The sequence below is a fragment of the Rhea pennata genome, chromosome 5 (assembly GCF_028389875.1).
Source record: "Rhea pennata isolate bPtePen1 chromosome 5, bPtePen1.pri, whole genome shotgun sequence".
NCBI lineage: Eukaryota > Metazoa > Chordata > Aves > Rheiformes > Rheidae > Rhea > Rhea pennata.
The window spans coordinates 51844946-51863027 of NC_084667.1; the positions used below are offsets into that span (position 1 = coordinate 51844946).

The window sequence follows — 18082 nt, forward strand, 5'->3', positions numbered from 1 at the left end:
CACCAACAGATATCAACGGGAACTGTTTTGTGAAAGAGGTATTTGAGATAAAATGATGTAGATGAGCTATTCTAATTAGTAGATACTTCAGAAAAATAGGCTTAAAAATATCAGCTGCAACCCCCAGTGCAAACAGCGTGGAAATGGAAAGGGACAGATATTTTACACATGACATCACAGTTCAACTCCTAGAACAGAAAGGGGAAATTAAAATTACGGCATCCTGCAGTAGGTGCAATGTAATTGATCCAGTTCCTGAGAGTGAACATTTGCTCTAATGTTCAGCTGTCCCCTTGATAATTATTAAGCTAAAAATGAAATACATTTATATTTCCTTAAGAATCTTGTTGTTCAGTCACTGATAATCATTCCTTTTATTCCTGTTTTTTCTCTCAAATATACACATGTAAGTGGAATACTTTCTTCCATATGTAACAGCATGATTGGAATGAACTGTGACCTTTGCAGATTAGAAATTGTTCTGCTTTATTCTATTCTACCTGCTATCAAGTAGATGCTGCCCTTCAAATAAATCTTTAATGTACTCAGTTGCCTTTTTGGTACAGGAAAAACACCAGCTTTGCCTATCTTTAAATGTATTGTTGATCTGGAAAAATCAACAAACTAGTCACTTCTTCCTGGAGCTAGTTAGGAATGTCTGGTTAGACATTTTGCTTTGGAAAGTAGTATTTTTCAGAAGTAAGACTGTAGAAAAAGTTTGTTTCAATTAATTTCTATACTTAAGAAAAACCTGAGAAAAATGTCAACATCGTCAATCCTTCTACCTGGCTTTTTTAAAGAAAAAGTATTTTATTAAAATTACAGTATCTCAGTGAGAAGCAATTAAAAGCAACATACTTTCAGCTTAATTACAATGGCAAGGTGGTGAAATTACTGACTCCTAGATGTAAGAGACATTAGGATTATTCCACTTATTTTTTCGATGTCTCAGACAACGTCTTTCCATTTTCCTACACCAGGTATAGTATAATTATACTTTTTTGTTAAGCTTCATAATTTTTTAAGATTTCATTCAACTTACCTTTTTTATTTTTTATCATCCATTTGATTAGAACGGGGAAATAATCTAAAACTTCTCATATTTCAAAAACTTCTAATAAGCAACCTGGAAATCTAAATCATTATTTGGGTCCTTAGACATCACGACAAAAAATAGGTTTCCTCTGACTAACAAAAATTGTGCATTTTAAGAGAGATCTACAACTCCTTACTGAAGAGGAATTTTTGATTAGCTGGCAACCTCTTAATTGAAAAGAATGGGACAGGGTAAGGCAGCCTATCAGCCGTTTTTCATAGCACAAAAAGCTTTTGTGAATTACAAATGAAAGATTGTCAAATGGAATTTCATGGTGACAGTGGAAATAATTTTCATGGGTTTGAAACCCTCAGCTAGAAAGTTTTTGTGTATGTGTACCTGTCTTGCCAGCTCGACTTAGGAGGGAGGACAGGTCAGTCTGGCAGTTACTTTAACACAACCACGCTGCAAACCGCAGTGGGTCAGGACAAGGTAACAGCCTGTAAGTGCAAGGGCAACCCCAGCCCACTCAAGAAGAACCGGCAGATCCTGGGGAATGCAGTGATGTCTGCCGCTGTTTAGCACTCTGAAGCACGCAAGTTAATTCCCTGCTAATAGCATCTCTGTCCACTCCATGCGGAAGCACCATTTTTAGGGAATACCCCACTTCCAGCTTCCACTTGCACCTCTGCACCCCCACAGCCTTCCATAGACCTGTGTATACCAACTGAATGGCAGTTTGGTGCAAAATGTGTGGCAAACAATACCACAGAAAAACACTATTACTATTTTTACACAAGCAGATGAGATGGATGCTTTAATAGACAGTCTGTTAAGCTAGCTTTCACGACAAATTTTTCTCTCTCAGGTTATTGACACTGCAGCCTTTAGGTCTAGATTTTAAGGTTCATGTACTCAGTAAGATATCTGCTTTCCATGAAGATTTTTTTTTTAAAAAAAAAAACTTATTTTTCATCACAGAAAATTTTATAGAATACTTCATTCTTAAATAATAAACCTCTAAGCTGATTATTGCAAAACAAGTATATAAAACTTTATTACCTGCTTTTAAAGAACACTTCCAGTAACCTTTATCTTTCTTCTAAACAAAACTTTAGTAATCAAAGATTCAAACTGAGTCTATATGGAATGCTGTCAAGACATTTAATTTTTAATATATCTAAATATTACTTAGATGTGGTTGTAATCAAGAAATAAAATTTCAGAACAGAAAACTGAGCATAAGGATGTTTATGAATACAAAAAATGCCAACTCAAATTGTGTGAATGGAAGACTTTGTATTCAAGGACAGAGTTCACCCATGTTATTCCTAACCATGCAGAGAAAATGTGAATTTCTAATTCTTTTGGAAGTCAGACATTAAGGCCTCCTTTTAAGGAGCCAAATTGTTTTGGTCTGTCAGGGAAAACTCATCTCTTACTGTAGTGCTTAAGGGGGGTAGCTTGAACTAACAGGATTAAGACATATTTTTTTCAGTGTATTCAGAACTTTCAACTTATTTTTTATGGGTAGCAACATTGTAGTGGCTGATTTATTGTGAGCTTTAGCATGTATCACAAGCTTATTGTTTTAATGTGAACAATGCATACTAAACTGCAAGAATATCTGAGAAATATCTCACGGAGAAAAGAACTTTGTTTTCTTCTAGCTTTCTAGAGCCGAGCAGACAAATTTACACTTTTCAAACAAAAGCTGCTGTTATCAGATTGTGGACGGATGGCATTTCTTCTCCACTTAGCCATTATAATCCAAGAAAATGAAAACTGATATTCATCTGAAATGGTATTCCATCCCATAAAAATGTGACCACTAATTGTCTGCCAAAGGGAACAGAAACAGCTTCATCTCCCTTCAGTAAACAGTTCCGTGCACTCAGGAGGAGTAATACAGCTGTTTTGAACCAAGATACATTTGTTGTCAGTAGTAACAGCAAACCTGATGGCTTTCACTCCTAACGTTACGGAGGAAACAACTATCTGCTATGCAGAGCAAAAGGAAGGGAGTCTGCTGAACCGCGTTTAAAGCGAACATCGACCCCTCCGGCCAAGGTGCCCCCGGCCGCCGCTGCGGCAGGAGGCGCCGCCCGCGGCGCGGCCCCTCAGCCGCCGGGGAACGGTGGGGCCGCGGGGCCCTCTGCTGCCCGCTGGCTACGCGACACCGCAAGCGGCCAAACGAGCGGCCTCGCGGTGCGCAGCCCCGCCTCCCCCGACGGCCGCCCCGGCGCACCAACGCGCCGCGCCGGAGGGCACGGACCCGCGGGGCGGCCCCCGCCGCGCGCGCCGGGCAACGGCCGGCCGGCCGCCAACGGCCGCCAACGGCCGCGCTGCGGCGCTCGCGCCCGCGCCTCCCGCCGCCTCGCGCGCCCGGCCCGCGGGCCGCGCGCCTCCCGCCCCGTCCGCGCCCCGGCACGTCTGGCCCTTGCCGCACGCCGTAGTGACGCCACTGCCGCCGCCGTGCCCGTTTCCGGCACCGCCGCAGCAGCATTTCCGGTGCGGGGCGCAGGGAGATGGTGAGCGGGCGGCAGCGGCTCTGGGCTTGCGGCGCGGGGTTGCGCTGCGCTGCGCTGCGCTGCGCTGCGCTGCGCGGGGGCCGGGGGCTGCGCTTCGGGACTGCCGGCGGCGGGGCTGCCACTTCCTCAGGCATCTTGCCGCCACCGCCCGGCGTTTTGCGGAGTCACCGCCCGCTCGCCCGCGCTGGGCCTCGGCGGCCGGGGACGCTCCCCCGGCGGCCGCAGGGCTGCCGGCGCGCGCCGACCGTTTAACGGCCGCTCGGCGAGGGGGCGGCGCTCCCGGCGCTGGCCGGCCCGGCCCCGGGGAGCAGCCCCGCCGCCCTCGGGGCGGGCAGCGTTGTCTGCCGCGGCTCTCCTGGGTGCTGGCCGCTGCCGCGCAAGAGCGAGCGGGCTGTTTGCGCTGAGAGGCCGCAGGGTCCCTGCTGCGAGGCTGCGCCCAGCCACGTAGCACGTCTGGGCACCGCCGCTGCAGAGGGCAGTTCGGCCTCGCGCGGGGATCGGAGCAGGTTTACGTTCCCGCAGACTGGAACGCTACTTGCTGCTGTTGGTGGGAGGTGGAACAGGGTAACTGGTTTACAGGAGAGTGACAAACAACGTTTCGTGGTGAGTTTTGTTTAGTGGTGCTCGCCCTTTTATGCTAGGGAGGAATGAGCTAAAACTATAATGTAACAACACAGTACAATGCATATCAGTCCAAAACATGCCAATAAAACTGCCCTTCCATACCTCAGAAGTCCCCACTTCTTCTGTCTATTCACTGATTTTGGACTACTATTTGAAATATGTTAGTATGATTTTCTTTTAGTTACAATTTCCTTTTATGTGTGTCAGGTGTTAGGTTTCAGGATTCATAGTAGTGTTTTTATATTGACTTTGTTGTCATCTTTTACTTAGGGTCAAAGTCAGAGTGGTGGACATGGTCCTGGTGGGGGCAAGAAGGATGATAAGGTAATTAACAAGAAAACCAATGCCTTTTCTTATTACAGGCGTCTTTCAGAGGCTTGCTACGTAGGTTTCTTTTACGTTTTTTTTGTGTACTCTGAGCTGCACGAAAATAAAATTTTGCTAATTGTTTTGTTGAAATGTCACGTTTCTGTCAGATGCACGTTGAAGAAAATAGGTTGCTGCTTAAAAAAAGTAAAGAAAAAGTACTTGACAGTACTGATTTATTTAACAAAATAAAAATATAAATCTATCTGGATTAGAAAAGATTAGATAACTTCAATGTGTCTTTGAGTAACTTTTTAATACAAAAATGACACTATATTTGCATCTGCAAGAAGTGTTTCTTCGTATTGTGGATCCTTAGAAGCCCTTTTGTTTTCCTTTGGAGACAGAAGTATAATACTGTGTACTGCCAACAGTATATGAGGTGGGAAACTGAATGCATGTTACATGCAGATTGAATCTCAACACTAGCACTTTTGGTGCATTTTAATGTTTTCCTCATCCTCAGGTCTGACTTCCGTGCATGGTTTTTTTTGTTTGTAATTTAATTCAGGTTTCAGCCTTCTATGTTCTTTGTTCGTTGGCAGAAATCTTTACTTTAAAAAGGGGATGTAGAACAAGCAGGAGAAAATTTTTGAAGAACCTTCTTAAGAATATTCTTTTGGGCCGTTTCAGTGTATATCATAAAGAAGATGGAAACAAAACTTGGTTTTATATATGTAGCCATTCAGCTTAAGCTGAGCTCTCTCTTCGTCTTAGTGCCTGATACCTATGTGCATTTTTTGGTTGATGTCCTGATTTTTTTATGGCATTTTCTTTATATTATTTTAAAGGACAAGAAGAAGAAATATGAACCTCCAGTTCCAACCAGAGTGGGGAAAAAGAAGAAGAAAACAAAGGGACCAGATGCTGCCAGCAAACTACCACTGGGTGAGCACTTGCCTTGTCCCCAGCAGTTCTGTGGACTGTCTGGCCTTCAAGAACAGCAGAACAGTCCTCTTCCCTAGACGTGCCTGTATATAGGGCCTAAGCCTCAAATGTTTCAACCACGAAGCCGAATATAATTTTAAAACATACACATTTTGTTAGCGTAGAAAATAAGATTATTGTTGTACAAGATGCATTTCATACATATGGATTCCCATATAAGAGAGGGAAAAGCTGAAATGAGAATAAAAGTAGGAGAAACCTTATTTTTAAAGAATGTTTTTGATGGAGAATTATAGTGGGATAAGTAAAATAATGACAAGTCATTTCACTGACATGTATAAACAAAAGTTTCTGGTATCCATATGAGCTATCAGGAAACAATAAATATTTAACCTGATAAATTAGAATTAGTAGACTTTCCTCTGGAAATGGAGTTGCATATTTTGAGTTTATTCCCTTACTGTATTCCCTATGTATTTGAATAAACTTGCCAAGGAATGGTAAGCTTTTGTTTTGCTCCAGCCTTACCCTAATTTCAGGGAATTCAGCAAGGCACTGGGAGTCATAAATCTGCCTCAAATGTGGTATTCCTACTGATTTTTAGCTTTAGCTATAGAATTTACATTTTTCATGGGCTTTGCTTTTACATTTACTGTACAATTGCATATGCTTTGTTAACTGGGAGTAATTTCTTTAAAAAAAATATTTCTGATTCTGATCAGTAGATTTCTCAGGCTTAGGTTGTGGTTCTCCCCTGCCTTTTCTGTCTCATTGTCTTGGCAGACTGCTTCCAGATTCCTCCTGAGAACCTCTTGCTATACTATAGACTCATGAAAGGGAAATAATATAAGGATATGTTGTTACAGGAGTGGTTACGGATTCCAGAGTTAGCTAAGAATGTAATGATTGACAGCAGTCTCTGCAACATTGTGACATTTTCCCTTGTCATGGCACTGACCTGTTCATTGAAAACTCTAGCAATTGGCAGCTCTCCTAGCTATTGGTTAACACAAACCAAAGCTTCTTTTTCCCCCCAGATAACACCAACAATGTGATTGTTTTCCTCCAAATGTATCTAAAATCTGCTATGTTTAATTAGATAATATATTTTTATAACTGACTTGGAATAAATATAAAACTGAAGTTTAAATACCTAGTGCTTTGAAATCCCCTACTAAAGCTTCTCTTCCTTTGCAGCTTGTCTAGAAATTATACTCATTCAGAAAAATTAAAGCATTTTTTTTGGTAAGGAATTAATGACTCACTAGACCATATCAAAGTCTGTCTGGAATACTGTGATTCTGCTTTGATTACAGTGACTCCTCACACGCAATGCAGACTCAAATTATTAAAATTAGAGAGAATTAAAGATTACTTGTTAATGGAAGAAGAATTTATCAGAAATCAAGAACAAATGAAACCTTTGGAAGAAAAACAAGAGGTGAGTTTTGAGTAAATTGTTACTTCTAATATTAAAATAGGTGCTGGAATGTATGCCACTTGATAAAAAAAGTAATGCAAATAGTACCATGAATGTGTAAGCTAGTCTGAACAGATTAAGCTTATTATGACTAGTCATTAAGTCTCAGTTACTGTACAGAAGACAAGATTTTTTTTTTTCTTACGGATTAGTGTATTTAGTTCAAGCATATGTTACTACAGATAAGGCAACTGTGGTGTTTTTTGTTTTTCAGTGTTCTGTCAAAGTGGAGCTCCCAGATCTCTAGCACAGCCCTATAGTAGTGTCCCTAAGCCTAAAATAATAGAAGATTTTGTTAACAGCCTATGCTTTTGCTACCCCCAGAAACTTAAAACAACCGTAGCAAAAACTGTTTCTGTACTTTGTGTGAACTGCTGAGCCAATGTTGTATAGGAATAAGACATTTTTTTAAGTGCTTTTGAAATTAATTGGACAATAAAGTGAATCTCCTAAATGTGTAGGGAATTTTTAAGTCTGTTGTATTTAAGCTTAAGATAATATATAAACTCTGCCAAAACTGGTAGCCTGAGTTTTTGAGTGGTTTCTTGGTTTTTTTTGACAACAGGAAGAGAGATCAAAGGTGGATGATTTGAGAGGAACACCAATGTCTGTGGGTACCTTGGAGGAGATCATTGATGATAATCACGCTATTGTGTCCACGTCAGTAGGATCAGAACACTATGTCAGTATTCTGTCTTTTGTGGACAAGGATCTACTAGAGCCAGGCTGCTCTGTTTTGTTAAATCATAAGGTGAGTTGTCTTTGTAAAATGAGATGAGAACATGAAGTACAGGTTCTTGTAACTGTTTTTTAACTGGCCTTTGTTCTGAGAATCTCAGGCATGTAGGCTCTGAGAATTAATACTGCGTATTTAATGAACCTGTACAAATGAGCATTAGTTATAGGTTGTATTAGAAATGCTGCTTGCTTTCTCTGACAACTCCTAATGCTTGAATTAGGTTCATGCTGTGATAGGAGTTCTTATGGATGACACAGACCCTTTAGTTACTGTGATGAAAGTTGAGAAAGCTCCTCAGGAGACATATGCTGACATCGGTGGCCTTGACAACCAGATCCAAGAAATCAAGGTATTCAGATGTACTAATTAACACTGTTAAGCTATCCATGTAGCTCTTGGGCCAAAAACTTCTGTGGAGAGTGCTCAGTGTTTTTAAAAATACCGTTTCATTTGTTTTCTTATGATCCAGGAATCTGTGGAGCTTCCTCTCACCCATCCTGAATATTATGAAGAGATGGGTATAAAGCCACCCAAAGGAGTCATTCTCTATGGCCCACCTGGCACAGGTATCTTATATTACAGTAACATACATTCTGAGCTAGCACTGTTAAAATAAGTTACGCTTCCATTGCCAAGTCTGTCATTAATCTTGTTTTTGAAACAGACATTTTGGCCTGCAAGCTAACTACATTATTTCTTTGCAACTGAAAATAGGAAAGACTTTACTAGCCAAAGCAGTGGCAAACCAAACTTCAGCAACCTTCCTGAGAGTTGTTGGTTCAGAACTTATACAGAAATATTTGGGTGATGGTCCAAAGCTCGTGCGTGAACTCTTCCGTGTAGCTGAAGAGCACGCTCCGTCGATTGTCTTCATTGATGAAATTGATGCCATCGGTACAAAGAGGTACAGCATTCTAGCTTCTGTTGCACATAGAGTTATTGCTCTACTAGAAACACTTCTTTTCTAACCAAATTGATATTCAACTCCTTTACTGCCATTCTGACAACATTATTCTTGATGTAAGCTGGTTTTTGTTTTTTTAACAAGTAAAACTTCAAATCATTTCTTTGAAACTAAAATATATCACAGCCTTTTCTTACTAGCAAAGATATGTCCAGAGTCTTAACCTCTGTTCTCTTAGCAACTTGTAATGGATATATGGTAGAATGTGTTAAACAGAGACAGTGTGTAAGTTTATATACCTTCAGTACAAATCCAAATATAAAGCAATTTGATTGCTTTAGTGATTGAACATTAAAGCAATATATTTACAGTGTAAGTAGACATATAATATGTATTGTGTCTCTTAGTGTGTGGCTAACTACTCATAACTAAGTTTTTAGCAGTTGTTTTAAGTTGGAAAGTATAATGTCACGGATGTGGAAGCTGGTAAATGTTGCTTATGTCACACTACACTATAGTTCAGCCTATATCAAAGGTGTATTGCTCTGGAAAATCATTAGGCTGGTTGGAACTGTACAATTCAAGTAATCCTTAAAGTAGTCTATTAATACTCTTAAAAATTTATTTATGCAAATTGAATGATGAAGTTTTTTTTTTTAATCAACTTTTTTTCTATGATGGATTAAATGATTGTCTTAAGTGTAGGCCCATTGAGTTGTTACTAGACACTGACATTGTTAGCATTCAGTTTGGAAACACCAAGCATTTTTAATACCAAAGGTAATGACATTGAAAGTGCTTTTAAACTTTTAGAAAAAGAAAAAATATCTTTATCACAAAATAAAAAGGTATTCATGCGTATTACTGCACAGCCAATAATACTAAAGCTCTAGTGTAAAGGCAGCTTCTGCTCCATAAATTTCAGTATATAGGAGGAGGGATTGAACTGATGGTAAAGTGCATAATGCAGGTGAATTCTTCATAAATGTTGTGTTGATTCAAACTTTAAAAAGTGTATGAGCTTTTTGGATGCAGATTGTATAGTCTGATATTTGCCAAAAGAAAGAACTAAACCACAAAGAAATACAGCCACTGTTATCTCTGGTTAGTGTGCAGCGTAAAACTGGGATTCATGTTAGTAAGGCTAAAGGACACATTTATTGGAATGCAGTCATTTTATTTTTTCAAGTGGATGCATTTCCAAGTTCTTCTTAAGAATTAGATTTTTGTTGTTGTTGTTAGGAATAAATCAGTTGATTGTGCAAGACTGGGAATGATTATAGAATGCATAGAACAGGGAAATCATAGAACAGGGAAAACATTTCCCCATGGAACAGGGAAAAGGGACAAATTTCCTTCATGTAATTGCTGTTACTTTCCATAGTAAAAATAATAATTCATTGTCTTTTTACTTACCTATTGTCATAATCAGATTATGAAAACCTACTTTTTGTCTTCTATAGGTACACTTTAAAAAAAATGCAGTATAACATAGGTGCTTTAGAAAGAAAATAGATCATTTTGCTTATATATTTGTGGCAGTATTTGTGAAGTATATTCTTGAATTCACATACCTTATTTTCTGATCATATTGCTTTTTCTCCAAGGTATGACTCAAATTCAGGTGGTGAGAGGGAGATCCAGCGTACAATGCTGGAGCTGTTGAACCAGCTGGATGGATTTGACTCTCGTGGGGATGTTAAAGTTATTATGGCCACAAACAGAATAGAAACACTGGATCCAGCTTTAATCAGGCCAGGTAAGATTTCCACTGGATACACTTACCAAATTCCTTTTATTCTACATATGTGTGTATATGTATATTTATATAAAATACTTAGCCAGGAGCTTGAATGGGCATAGGCAGTATTTTAAAATGGCCACTAAAAGATGCAGCAGGACAGACAGCCTGCAGAATTGTGTTTGCTAAATCGGAAGTTAAAAGGTAACACATCAAACAAATCGGCTAAGCTTCCTGTTAGTGTCCTCAAGTAAATCTGAAGTATCAAAGAGGTTGTAAAGATACCTCTCTGTCTTACTTGTAAAGTTAACAGAGCAAAGATAGTCTAAGATAAATTTGTCAAAGAACAAACTTGCTTCTGGAGCAAGTCATCTTCCTCTGAACAGTCACTATGGACCCAAGGAGTTCATAAAAGCCTCCATGGTGTGAAGTAACTGAGTTCTGTTACAGAATCTCTTGTTCCTTTTCATCTGTTTAGGTTTGCCCCTCCAAGTCAAAATGGCTGCTGTTAGAGTACAAAGCAGTAAATACTGTATCAATATTAAAAAACAGGCTAGGATAATCTGAAATAGGAAGGAAGCTTCATGCACCTACCACATAGTTAAATTATAGCTATTACTTGAGCAACTAGGCCAATTTTAGCTGCTCACTAGGCTGGTTTACCATTGTGTATGTTAGTCTAGAGTATTTTATATAGTCCTATTCATCTCTTTTGGAAAAGTTAGTGTGGAACTAGAGAGAATCATGAATGATCTGGAGGTGGAAACAGACAGATCATTAATTCTGAAAAGACAGATCATTAATTTGGAACCTTAATGGCTGGAACAACTGATGTCCCTACATAAAAAAAGGAAACCTCTGGCAGGAACTTCCAATGGAGCCTTTTACATGAAACAGTTCTTCAGTTAAATTTAACAGTACTACACAGAACCTGTTTAAAAGAGGGTTATTTTCAGGGAGGAAGGACTCTTCATGCTGCCACAATAACTCTTCTTTGTGGCATAAATATTAAACTCCATGCTTCAGAGCTAAACCTAATCTCGTAGCAGAATGAATGTTTTTACAGGAATGTAAGTACTTGCATACTTTTCTGTGGTATAACAAATTAGTTTTATATTTAAATGTGACTCAAAGTTGTGGCTTTTCATGCCTCCTAGATGAGGCTCCTTTTCTTTACAGAGCAGCAGCATATCTGTGTTTCAGCTGTAATAACTCCATGTTAATTACAAATAGAATTGTCTTTGATCCCACTTCCCACTCTAAAATATGATTGATCGTGGTATGTAGAAACAGTTACAGCCAATCCAAACTTGAAATGTACTTTCTGTTGTTTCCAATCACTACATGCAAAAAAACTGTGTGCGAACTTTTCTCTTGCATAGGACGTATTGATAGGAAAATAGAGTTCCCTCTACCTGATGAAAAGACCAAGAAGCGCATCTTTCAGATTCACACAAGCAGGATGACTTTGGCAGATGATGTGACTTTGGATGAGCTGATTATGGCAAAAGATGATCTCTCTGGAGCAGATATTAAGGTCTGTATATCACCATTATTTACACTTCAAAACACAAAGTAAGTTCCCTTTTTGCTATCCCCCAAACACCTTATTTTAAACTTCACTCATTTCCTGTTGTTACATCACTGAGGGACAGTTGGATGGCTTTAAAATATCTTTTATGTAAATGCCACGTCTACTTGGCTTTACAAATGGGAAACTTTTTATAAAAATGCTAATTATCATATAGCTTCTGTTGACAGGAGTATTTACCTGTGCTACTTGAATATGAAATTTTAAACGTGGAATATTTGTGCAAGAGAGTGTTAAATCACTGTTCAGGAAACTGCAGGATATGAAGCATTTTAAAGATAATGTTATGAGCAGAAGTAAGATGAAATTATTTATGAGGAAGTTTCAGATATACATAATGTAAAATTTCTAAATGAGACAGATTTTGCTACAACTATCACATGAGTGAGCTTAACCAAATGTAACATCACTTTCCTCTGTCACCTCCTTACAAAAGTTTAGCAACCCACTGCAATCTGCTGCTTAGTGGAGTGTTATTTTAAAGCTGCTTTTCTTTTGTCATGGAAGCATTACAGTCACTACAAAAGGACATAAGAATCCAGCTTGTGCTTCAGTGCTACTGAACATTAAACTTGAGAATCTTAATTTTACCAACACTCTCCACTTCCCTTACCAGAGAATTAGTTCAAGCAGTATGAAAAGGCAACTGTGTCTGGAGTATGTTTTGGAGGGGCTGCACAGAGCTGCTTCTTTGTCTTCCGCAGGCGATTTGTACAGAAGCTGGACTGATGGCTTTGAGGGAACGACGAATGAAAGTAACGAATGAAGACTTCAAGAAATCTAAAGAGAATGTTCTCTATAAGAAGCAGGAGGGAACCCCAGAGGGACTATATCTTTAAGTCAGCTCCATCTGCCTGGGGCCTATCAATCAATCAGCAGTGTTTTCTCTGGTTACGAGGACAGCCTCTTGCATAAAACCAAGCAGTCTAGCTAATCCTCATTATTGAAGAGGTTAAATCCTGGGGGATTGTGGTTTTCAGTCAGTGTAAACACTTCATTTCCCAATAAAATATGTTTGAATTGAATTGTGTTGTTGGCAAAGACCAGTTATTTGCACAATTTTTTTTCTGTTGCTGCAGTCAGACTTACAAGAGAAGTATCTAGTGACAGGACTGACCGTGTTTTTCTTGGTGATCCAAACCCATTCCTCAGAGTGCAGTGTACGTAGCATGCAGTGAGGAGCACCTAAGCTGGTTCCCCACCTGTTAGGCCTAACAACGTCTGTGATATCTTACACAGTAGTTGTGCAACTGCCCTTCTTAGAAAAGCAGTTACTCTTCTATAACTTTAATTGTTGGGGACTAACTAGTACAAAAGTCAACTTTATATGTGATTTAAGGCGCTGGGGCACTTAAATAGATAAATAGCATAAAATATATCCAAATGTTACACAGACAGATGCCTTTACCATTATAAGTATTAACACTTAAACCAGGATGGACTTTTTGTATTGATAGCGTTAGTTTAAAGATCTAAACATGTTCAGATAAACTGCTTTTACCACTAAAACATGTACAGATTTGTCTTTTCCCAAATAGTTCCAGATAGAGTGGAGTGGATGGAAAAATATATTTAAGTGTATTTTCTGTATTCTTGTATGTCTTTTTTTTAAAAAATAGCACTGTAGTATGCAAGGCAAGATGTATCTACTGTTCAGGTATTGACCATCCCATTTCGTAAAGAGATACATGCTTAGCTAGATCTGTTGAATACATGCCAAAAGAAATTTAAATTACAGGTCACACAGTTTTCAGTTCTTCAGTATACTTTTACAGTTAAGTCTTTCTCTCTAAAGAAGTCTGCTGCTATTCAGACTTTATATTTTGTTGTAGGGTCACTGTAGCTGCTTAAAACAAATTCCAGTGAATAGCAATCATCTGAGCAAAGATTATACCTCAGTCATAAAATAGACCATTTCTTAGTTACTGTTGAAAAGAAGAATTTAACTTAATTCCAAGCCTCTATGAACTGATACTGCCCACCAAATAAAGAAACAGTGGGTCCAACTGCTGTGGAACACTATAAATTCCATATATAGATAGCAGTAAATCAGTATACATGTCTGATCTGGAAACTTTCTGCACCAGTAAATGCTGGAGAGTGACAGAAATTTGAGAGTTACTGATACAGCAATCCCTTTGCTAACTGCCAGCATTCTAACAACAATGGTAGCAGCAAGGCCAAGAAATCTTTTTCATGTTAAAACTATGATGTGGCTTATCACCGTCAAAGAAACAAACCGCATATGAGTGGAGCCATTGTATTTAATCTGGATGACCAGAACCCTGAATCAGAAAGAGTGGTCTTTGGAAAGCTCACAGATGTCATTGAATGTTTTAGGCTAGCACTGTTAAATCATGACAGTTGACCTCATTACTGCTCAACAGGTCCAAGAGCTTTACCACAACAACCACTTTTTTAGTACCTGTTGTTAGTTTTCTCCTGAAAAACCTCTGAAAGTGTTGAAGGCATTCAGCAACTGCAGCCCTCTTTCAAAGGCAAAGCTCCAGTCTTAAACCCAGTCTTTAACATATTTCAGCATCTTCTGCCTTACAAAATAAATATATAACATCAATATATTGTTAACAATATATTGTTAAATTGCTGCCACATTTCTTACTATTTCTCTAGAGGCTTGCCTGTAAGAAATTTTCTGATTCTTGGATAAGAGCTACTACCAAACAGTCAACTGTTGACTATTCTGGTTTTTTTGATGACGAATACATACATAACTGCTCTCTACTTCTCTCATGAAGATTACCTGTATTTGGGCAAATGGGAATAATCAATTACTACCTCTTGTTTAAAAATATGCTGCTTAGAGAGATACTATAGATACAACTTCAGTTTTAATAAAAAATTCCAGCCAAATTTTAAAATATTCTGGTATATTTTCCATAAATATTCATATTAAAATGGTCATTTGTCAAAACATACAAATACAAGTCCAAAATAGGTGCTGCTCAAGCAAAGATTTGGCTTTTACTAACAGTTTAAGAACAGATGTAACTGCTACTTGGCTTGGTAGTTATATATACACACACGCATACCAAGCAGAAGGAAATTACTGAAGTCTGCCAGCTGGAGGACAGTGGAGCATCCATTTGGCAGATGTTTATTTCCTGTGCTGCTCACCAAACCATAGTTGGTGCGTACTGAATCTCCACTGAACTCTAGGGAATGTAATTTCAAACAACAGAATAACAAATGTGGTCAATGTTCAACAGGAGAATATTTATCAGAGGGATCCTTCTGTGGAAGCCCGCAATACTTCAGGGAAAACCGACGCATTTTTGTGGGCAAAATGCAGTGCTTGATTGCAGTATACTTGCAGTTAGTAGAACTCCATTTTGATAGCAATGTATATATATAGTAAGTTTGTTTAAGTACATAGTACCCAAGTCCCAACAGAGATAGTTTTAACTGCCAGTTTTGTCACTAGCTTCTGTACTTTTTCCATTCTTCTAGTCTCTTCTTTTAAACTTCTAAAAGTAGATCCAGCTCTTCCATAGGTACTCGCACTCTTAATTCTTTTTCAGTCATTAGATCAAGTGCCTCTTGCAGCTGATCAGGGAAGTACTCTATTGCATCCATATAGAGTACCTAGAAGGATAATGTTAAAAATTAAAACATTTTTCTCTATCTTTCTACCATAGCCAGATACTTAGCAAAAAGGAGTATGTACACATGCAGACAACTCTGCAGCATGAATGCAAGAAAGTGTCATACATTTCTTAAAAATAATACAATCATTAGTATTTCTACAGTGACAGCGATACAGATGTCCAAGTAAGTCTTTTCCAACTCTCACTCAATTTCTTCATTCAAAACAATCAAATGTAGGTCAAGAGGTGCTAGAGCATTTGCAGCTTACACAGACATCTCTTGCACAACTGCAGGTGCTCCTCATAGAATTACAGAATGGTTGAGGTTGGAAGGGCCCTCTGGAGATCATCTAGCCCAACCCCCTGCTCAAGCAGGGTCACCTAGAGCATGTTAGACAGCATCACATTCTGGCGGGCTTTCAATATCTCCAGAGGAGGAGAGTCCACAACCTCTCTGGGCAACCTGTTCCAGTGCTCTGTCCCTCTCACAGTGAAGAAATTCCCCCTCACGTTCAGGCGGAACTTCCTGTGGTTCAGTTTGTGCCTGTTGCCTCTTGCCCCGTCACTGGGCACTACTGAAAAGAGTCCGGCCCCATCCTCTTGACACCCCCCCTTTAAGGTATTTGTCTATATTGATAAGATCCCCTCTCAGTCTTCTCTTCTGCAGGCTGAACAGTCCCAGCTCTCGCAGTCTCACGTCTCATAGGGGAGATGCTCCAGTCCTCTGATCACCTTTGTAGCCCTTCACTATGAAGGGCTCCTGAATAATTTCTTTTAACTATTACCTAAATACATTCTAATTTGCCTACTTATTTTTGCTACCAACATGCTTGTAATAATAATATACGTTCTGCAGGACTCGGTCACTGCCAGATCACACAGGCACGAATTTACTACCTTGTTTGATACAGTATAACACCTTTCTGTTCTGAAATGTATTGATTACTATGCTTGTCTCCCTTTTGGATATACCTCTTGTTTGCAAACAATCTTATTTTTTCTTTGAAAAATTCTCCTTTCATTTGCATGCAACTGATTATGGTGGTAACTACTCTCTCTCCCTCTCCCTCTCTCTCTATATATATACATATATATATGTATATTTTCTGTAGTTCTCTAATATATATATTAGAGAACTACAGAAAATTGACTATTGACTGTAGGTTTATATCTTTTCTGCTTACCTTTGCCCAAGGACAGTTTTGAAGGGCTCTGTAAAATAATCCTTTACTTTTTTCTGTTTTTCCTAGTGAAGCCTGTGTGAAAGAAATGTTCATATTTCAACAAACAGCAACAGCTGAAATAAACAATTATCTCCAAGACAGAGAAATTAGCACCGAAAAAGTTCAATGCTCCTCTGCTGAAGAGTCTTTATTACTATATACTGTGATAGTTATGCAATTTGATTGCTTACACTGGTGGTTATCTATGTAATAGAAGAGGTGTATTTATGGGTTTTCAGGGTTGCAGTCTTGTAGGACATAGAGTGGAATAAAGACTAGCAGAAAGCATCTCAGGAGTGTATTTCATTTAAAATCAGTCCATTTGCTTATATTTGACAATATTATTGCAGTGGGCAAGACTGCAAATTTTAACCCTGAATTTAGAATACTACACAAGAACATCTTTTGCACAAGATCTTCTGACAGTGTGATGAAATCCTCCTCTTTTTTTTTCTTTTTTTTTTTTTTCCTGAAAGACATAAATAGCCAGGTATTCTTGGTCATCAAGTTGCTATCACCTTTTTCTTCTTCAACTGCATTTTTCAATAAAGCATCCTCCATTTGCACATACAATTTTAGTAAGCTGCTATTACATATATTTATACAGGTAAAATAAATATTTACAGGCCATTATTTCTCTCTAGAATGCTTGTATATACAAACAAAATCTAACAATGAAGGTGATGATATTATGAATATGAATTTTTGTGCATTGAAGGGACCATGTGTGTATGTCATGTCTTACTCAGAAGCTAGTTAAGGCTGGATCCCCTTATATTCTAAGCATTTCTTCTGTGCTCTCATCTTCCACGTTGTAACTTAGAGAAGTGTGAAAAGAATCAAGATGACAAAACTGCCTATGTGAAGTTGACTTTGTTTACATATTTCCATGGCAAACTATGGAAGAAACCAAAATTATTGCTTTCTGATGTTATTCTGCAGTGAGCCATTTAGTATAACTCTTAAATGCAGCTGTACAACTTTTTAAGGTTCAAAAAGGTAGTGAAACTTTAGGGCAAGTTGTCTACTAGGGCATTGTCTACTAAACATCACCTCTTAGTGATTCAGTTTTTTCCTCTCTGTAAGAAACACGTCTTTACCAGCCACCCAAAACTCTGCTTGGTGTTTGTTCACAAAAAAGTTCATATTCTGCCTCCTGTCCAGCACTCCCCCAAAAACAAGGGGGGGGAAAAAAAACGCCCCAAAAAATCCAACCCCCTAATTTCCTACAGTTTTTGTTTTCCTGCCAGACACTACATTTTCCCTAACATTCAAGGAGGTGGACTACCTTTCTTGCATTGAAGTTAACCAATCAAAAAGCCTGAGCTGGGAAAGATTTTATAGTATGGATAAA

General features: G+C 38.8%; 2 protein-coding genes across 4 annotated transcripts in view; one reads left to right on the forward strand and one right to left on the reverse strand.

The window, feature by feature from the left end:
• The first annotated feature begins 3519 nt into the window (after positions 1-3519).
• Positions 3520-12925, forward strand: PSMC1 (proteasome 26S subunit, ATPase 1). Of its 2 annotated transcripts, none has more exons than XM_062576467.1 (11): positions 3520-3567; positions 4462-4515; positions 5349-5445; positions 6762-6886; positions 7491-7676; positions 7885-8013; positions 8134-8230; positions 8379-8568; positions 10176-10327; positions 11692-11846; positions 12605-12925. In XM_062576467.1, exons 1-11 carry the CDS (start codon positions 3565-3567, stop codon positions 12737-12739), a joined length of 1323 nt encoding a protein of 440 aa, XP_062432451.1. In that variant the 5' UTR covers positions 3520-3564; the 3' UTR covers positions 12740-12925. The 2 variants fall into 2 exon arrangements, with proteins under 2 accessions (XP_062432451.1, XP_062432452.1); XM_062576468.1 differs by lacking the exon at positions 3520-3567 and adding an exon at positions 4151-4170.
• Positions 12926-14794: 1869 nt separating this feature from the next.
• NRDE2 (NRDE-2, necessary for RNA interference, domain containing) overlaps positions 14795-18082 on the reverse strand; it is a 31634-nt gene continuing 28346 nt past the window's right edge. For both annotated transcript variants that reach the window (XM_062577471.1, XM_062577470.1), the window contains exons 13-14: positions 16690-16761; positions 14795-15503 (exon numbers count right to left, since the gene is read on the reverse strand). In XM_062577471.1, the coding sequence (XP_062433455.1) occupies positions 15378-15503; positions 16690-16761 (198 nt within the window). In that variant the 3' untranslated portion in view covers positions 14795-15377. The remainder of the gene's footprint in view (positions 15504-16689; positions 16762-18082) is intronic.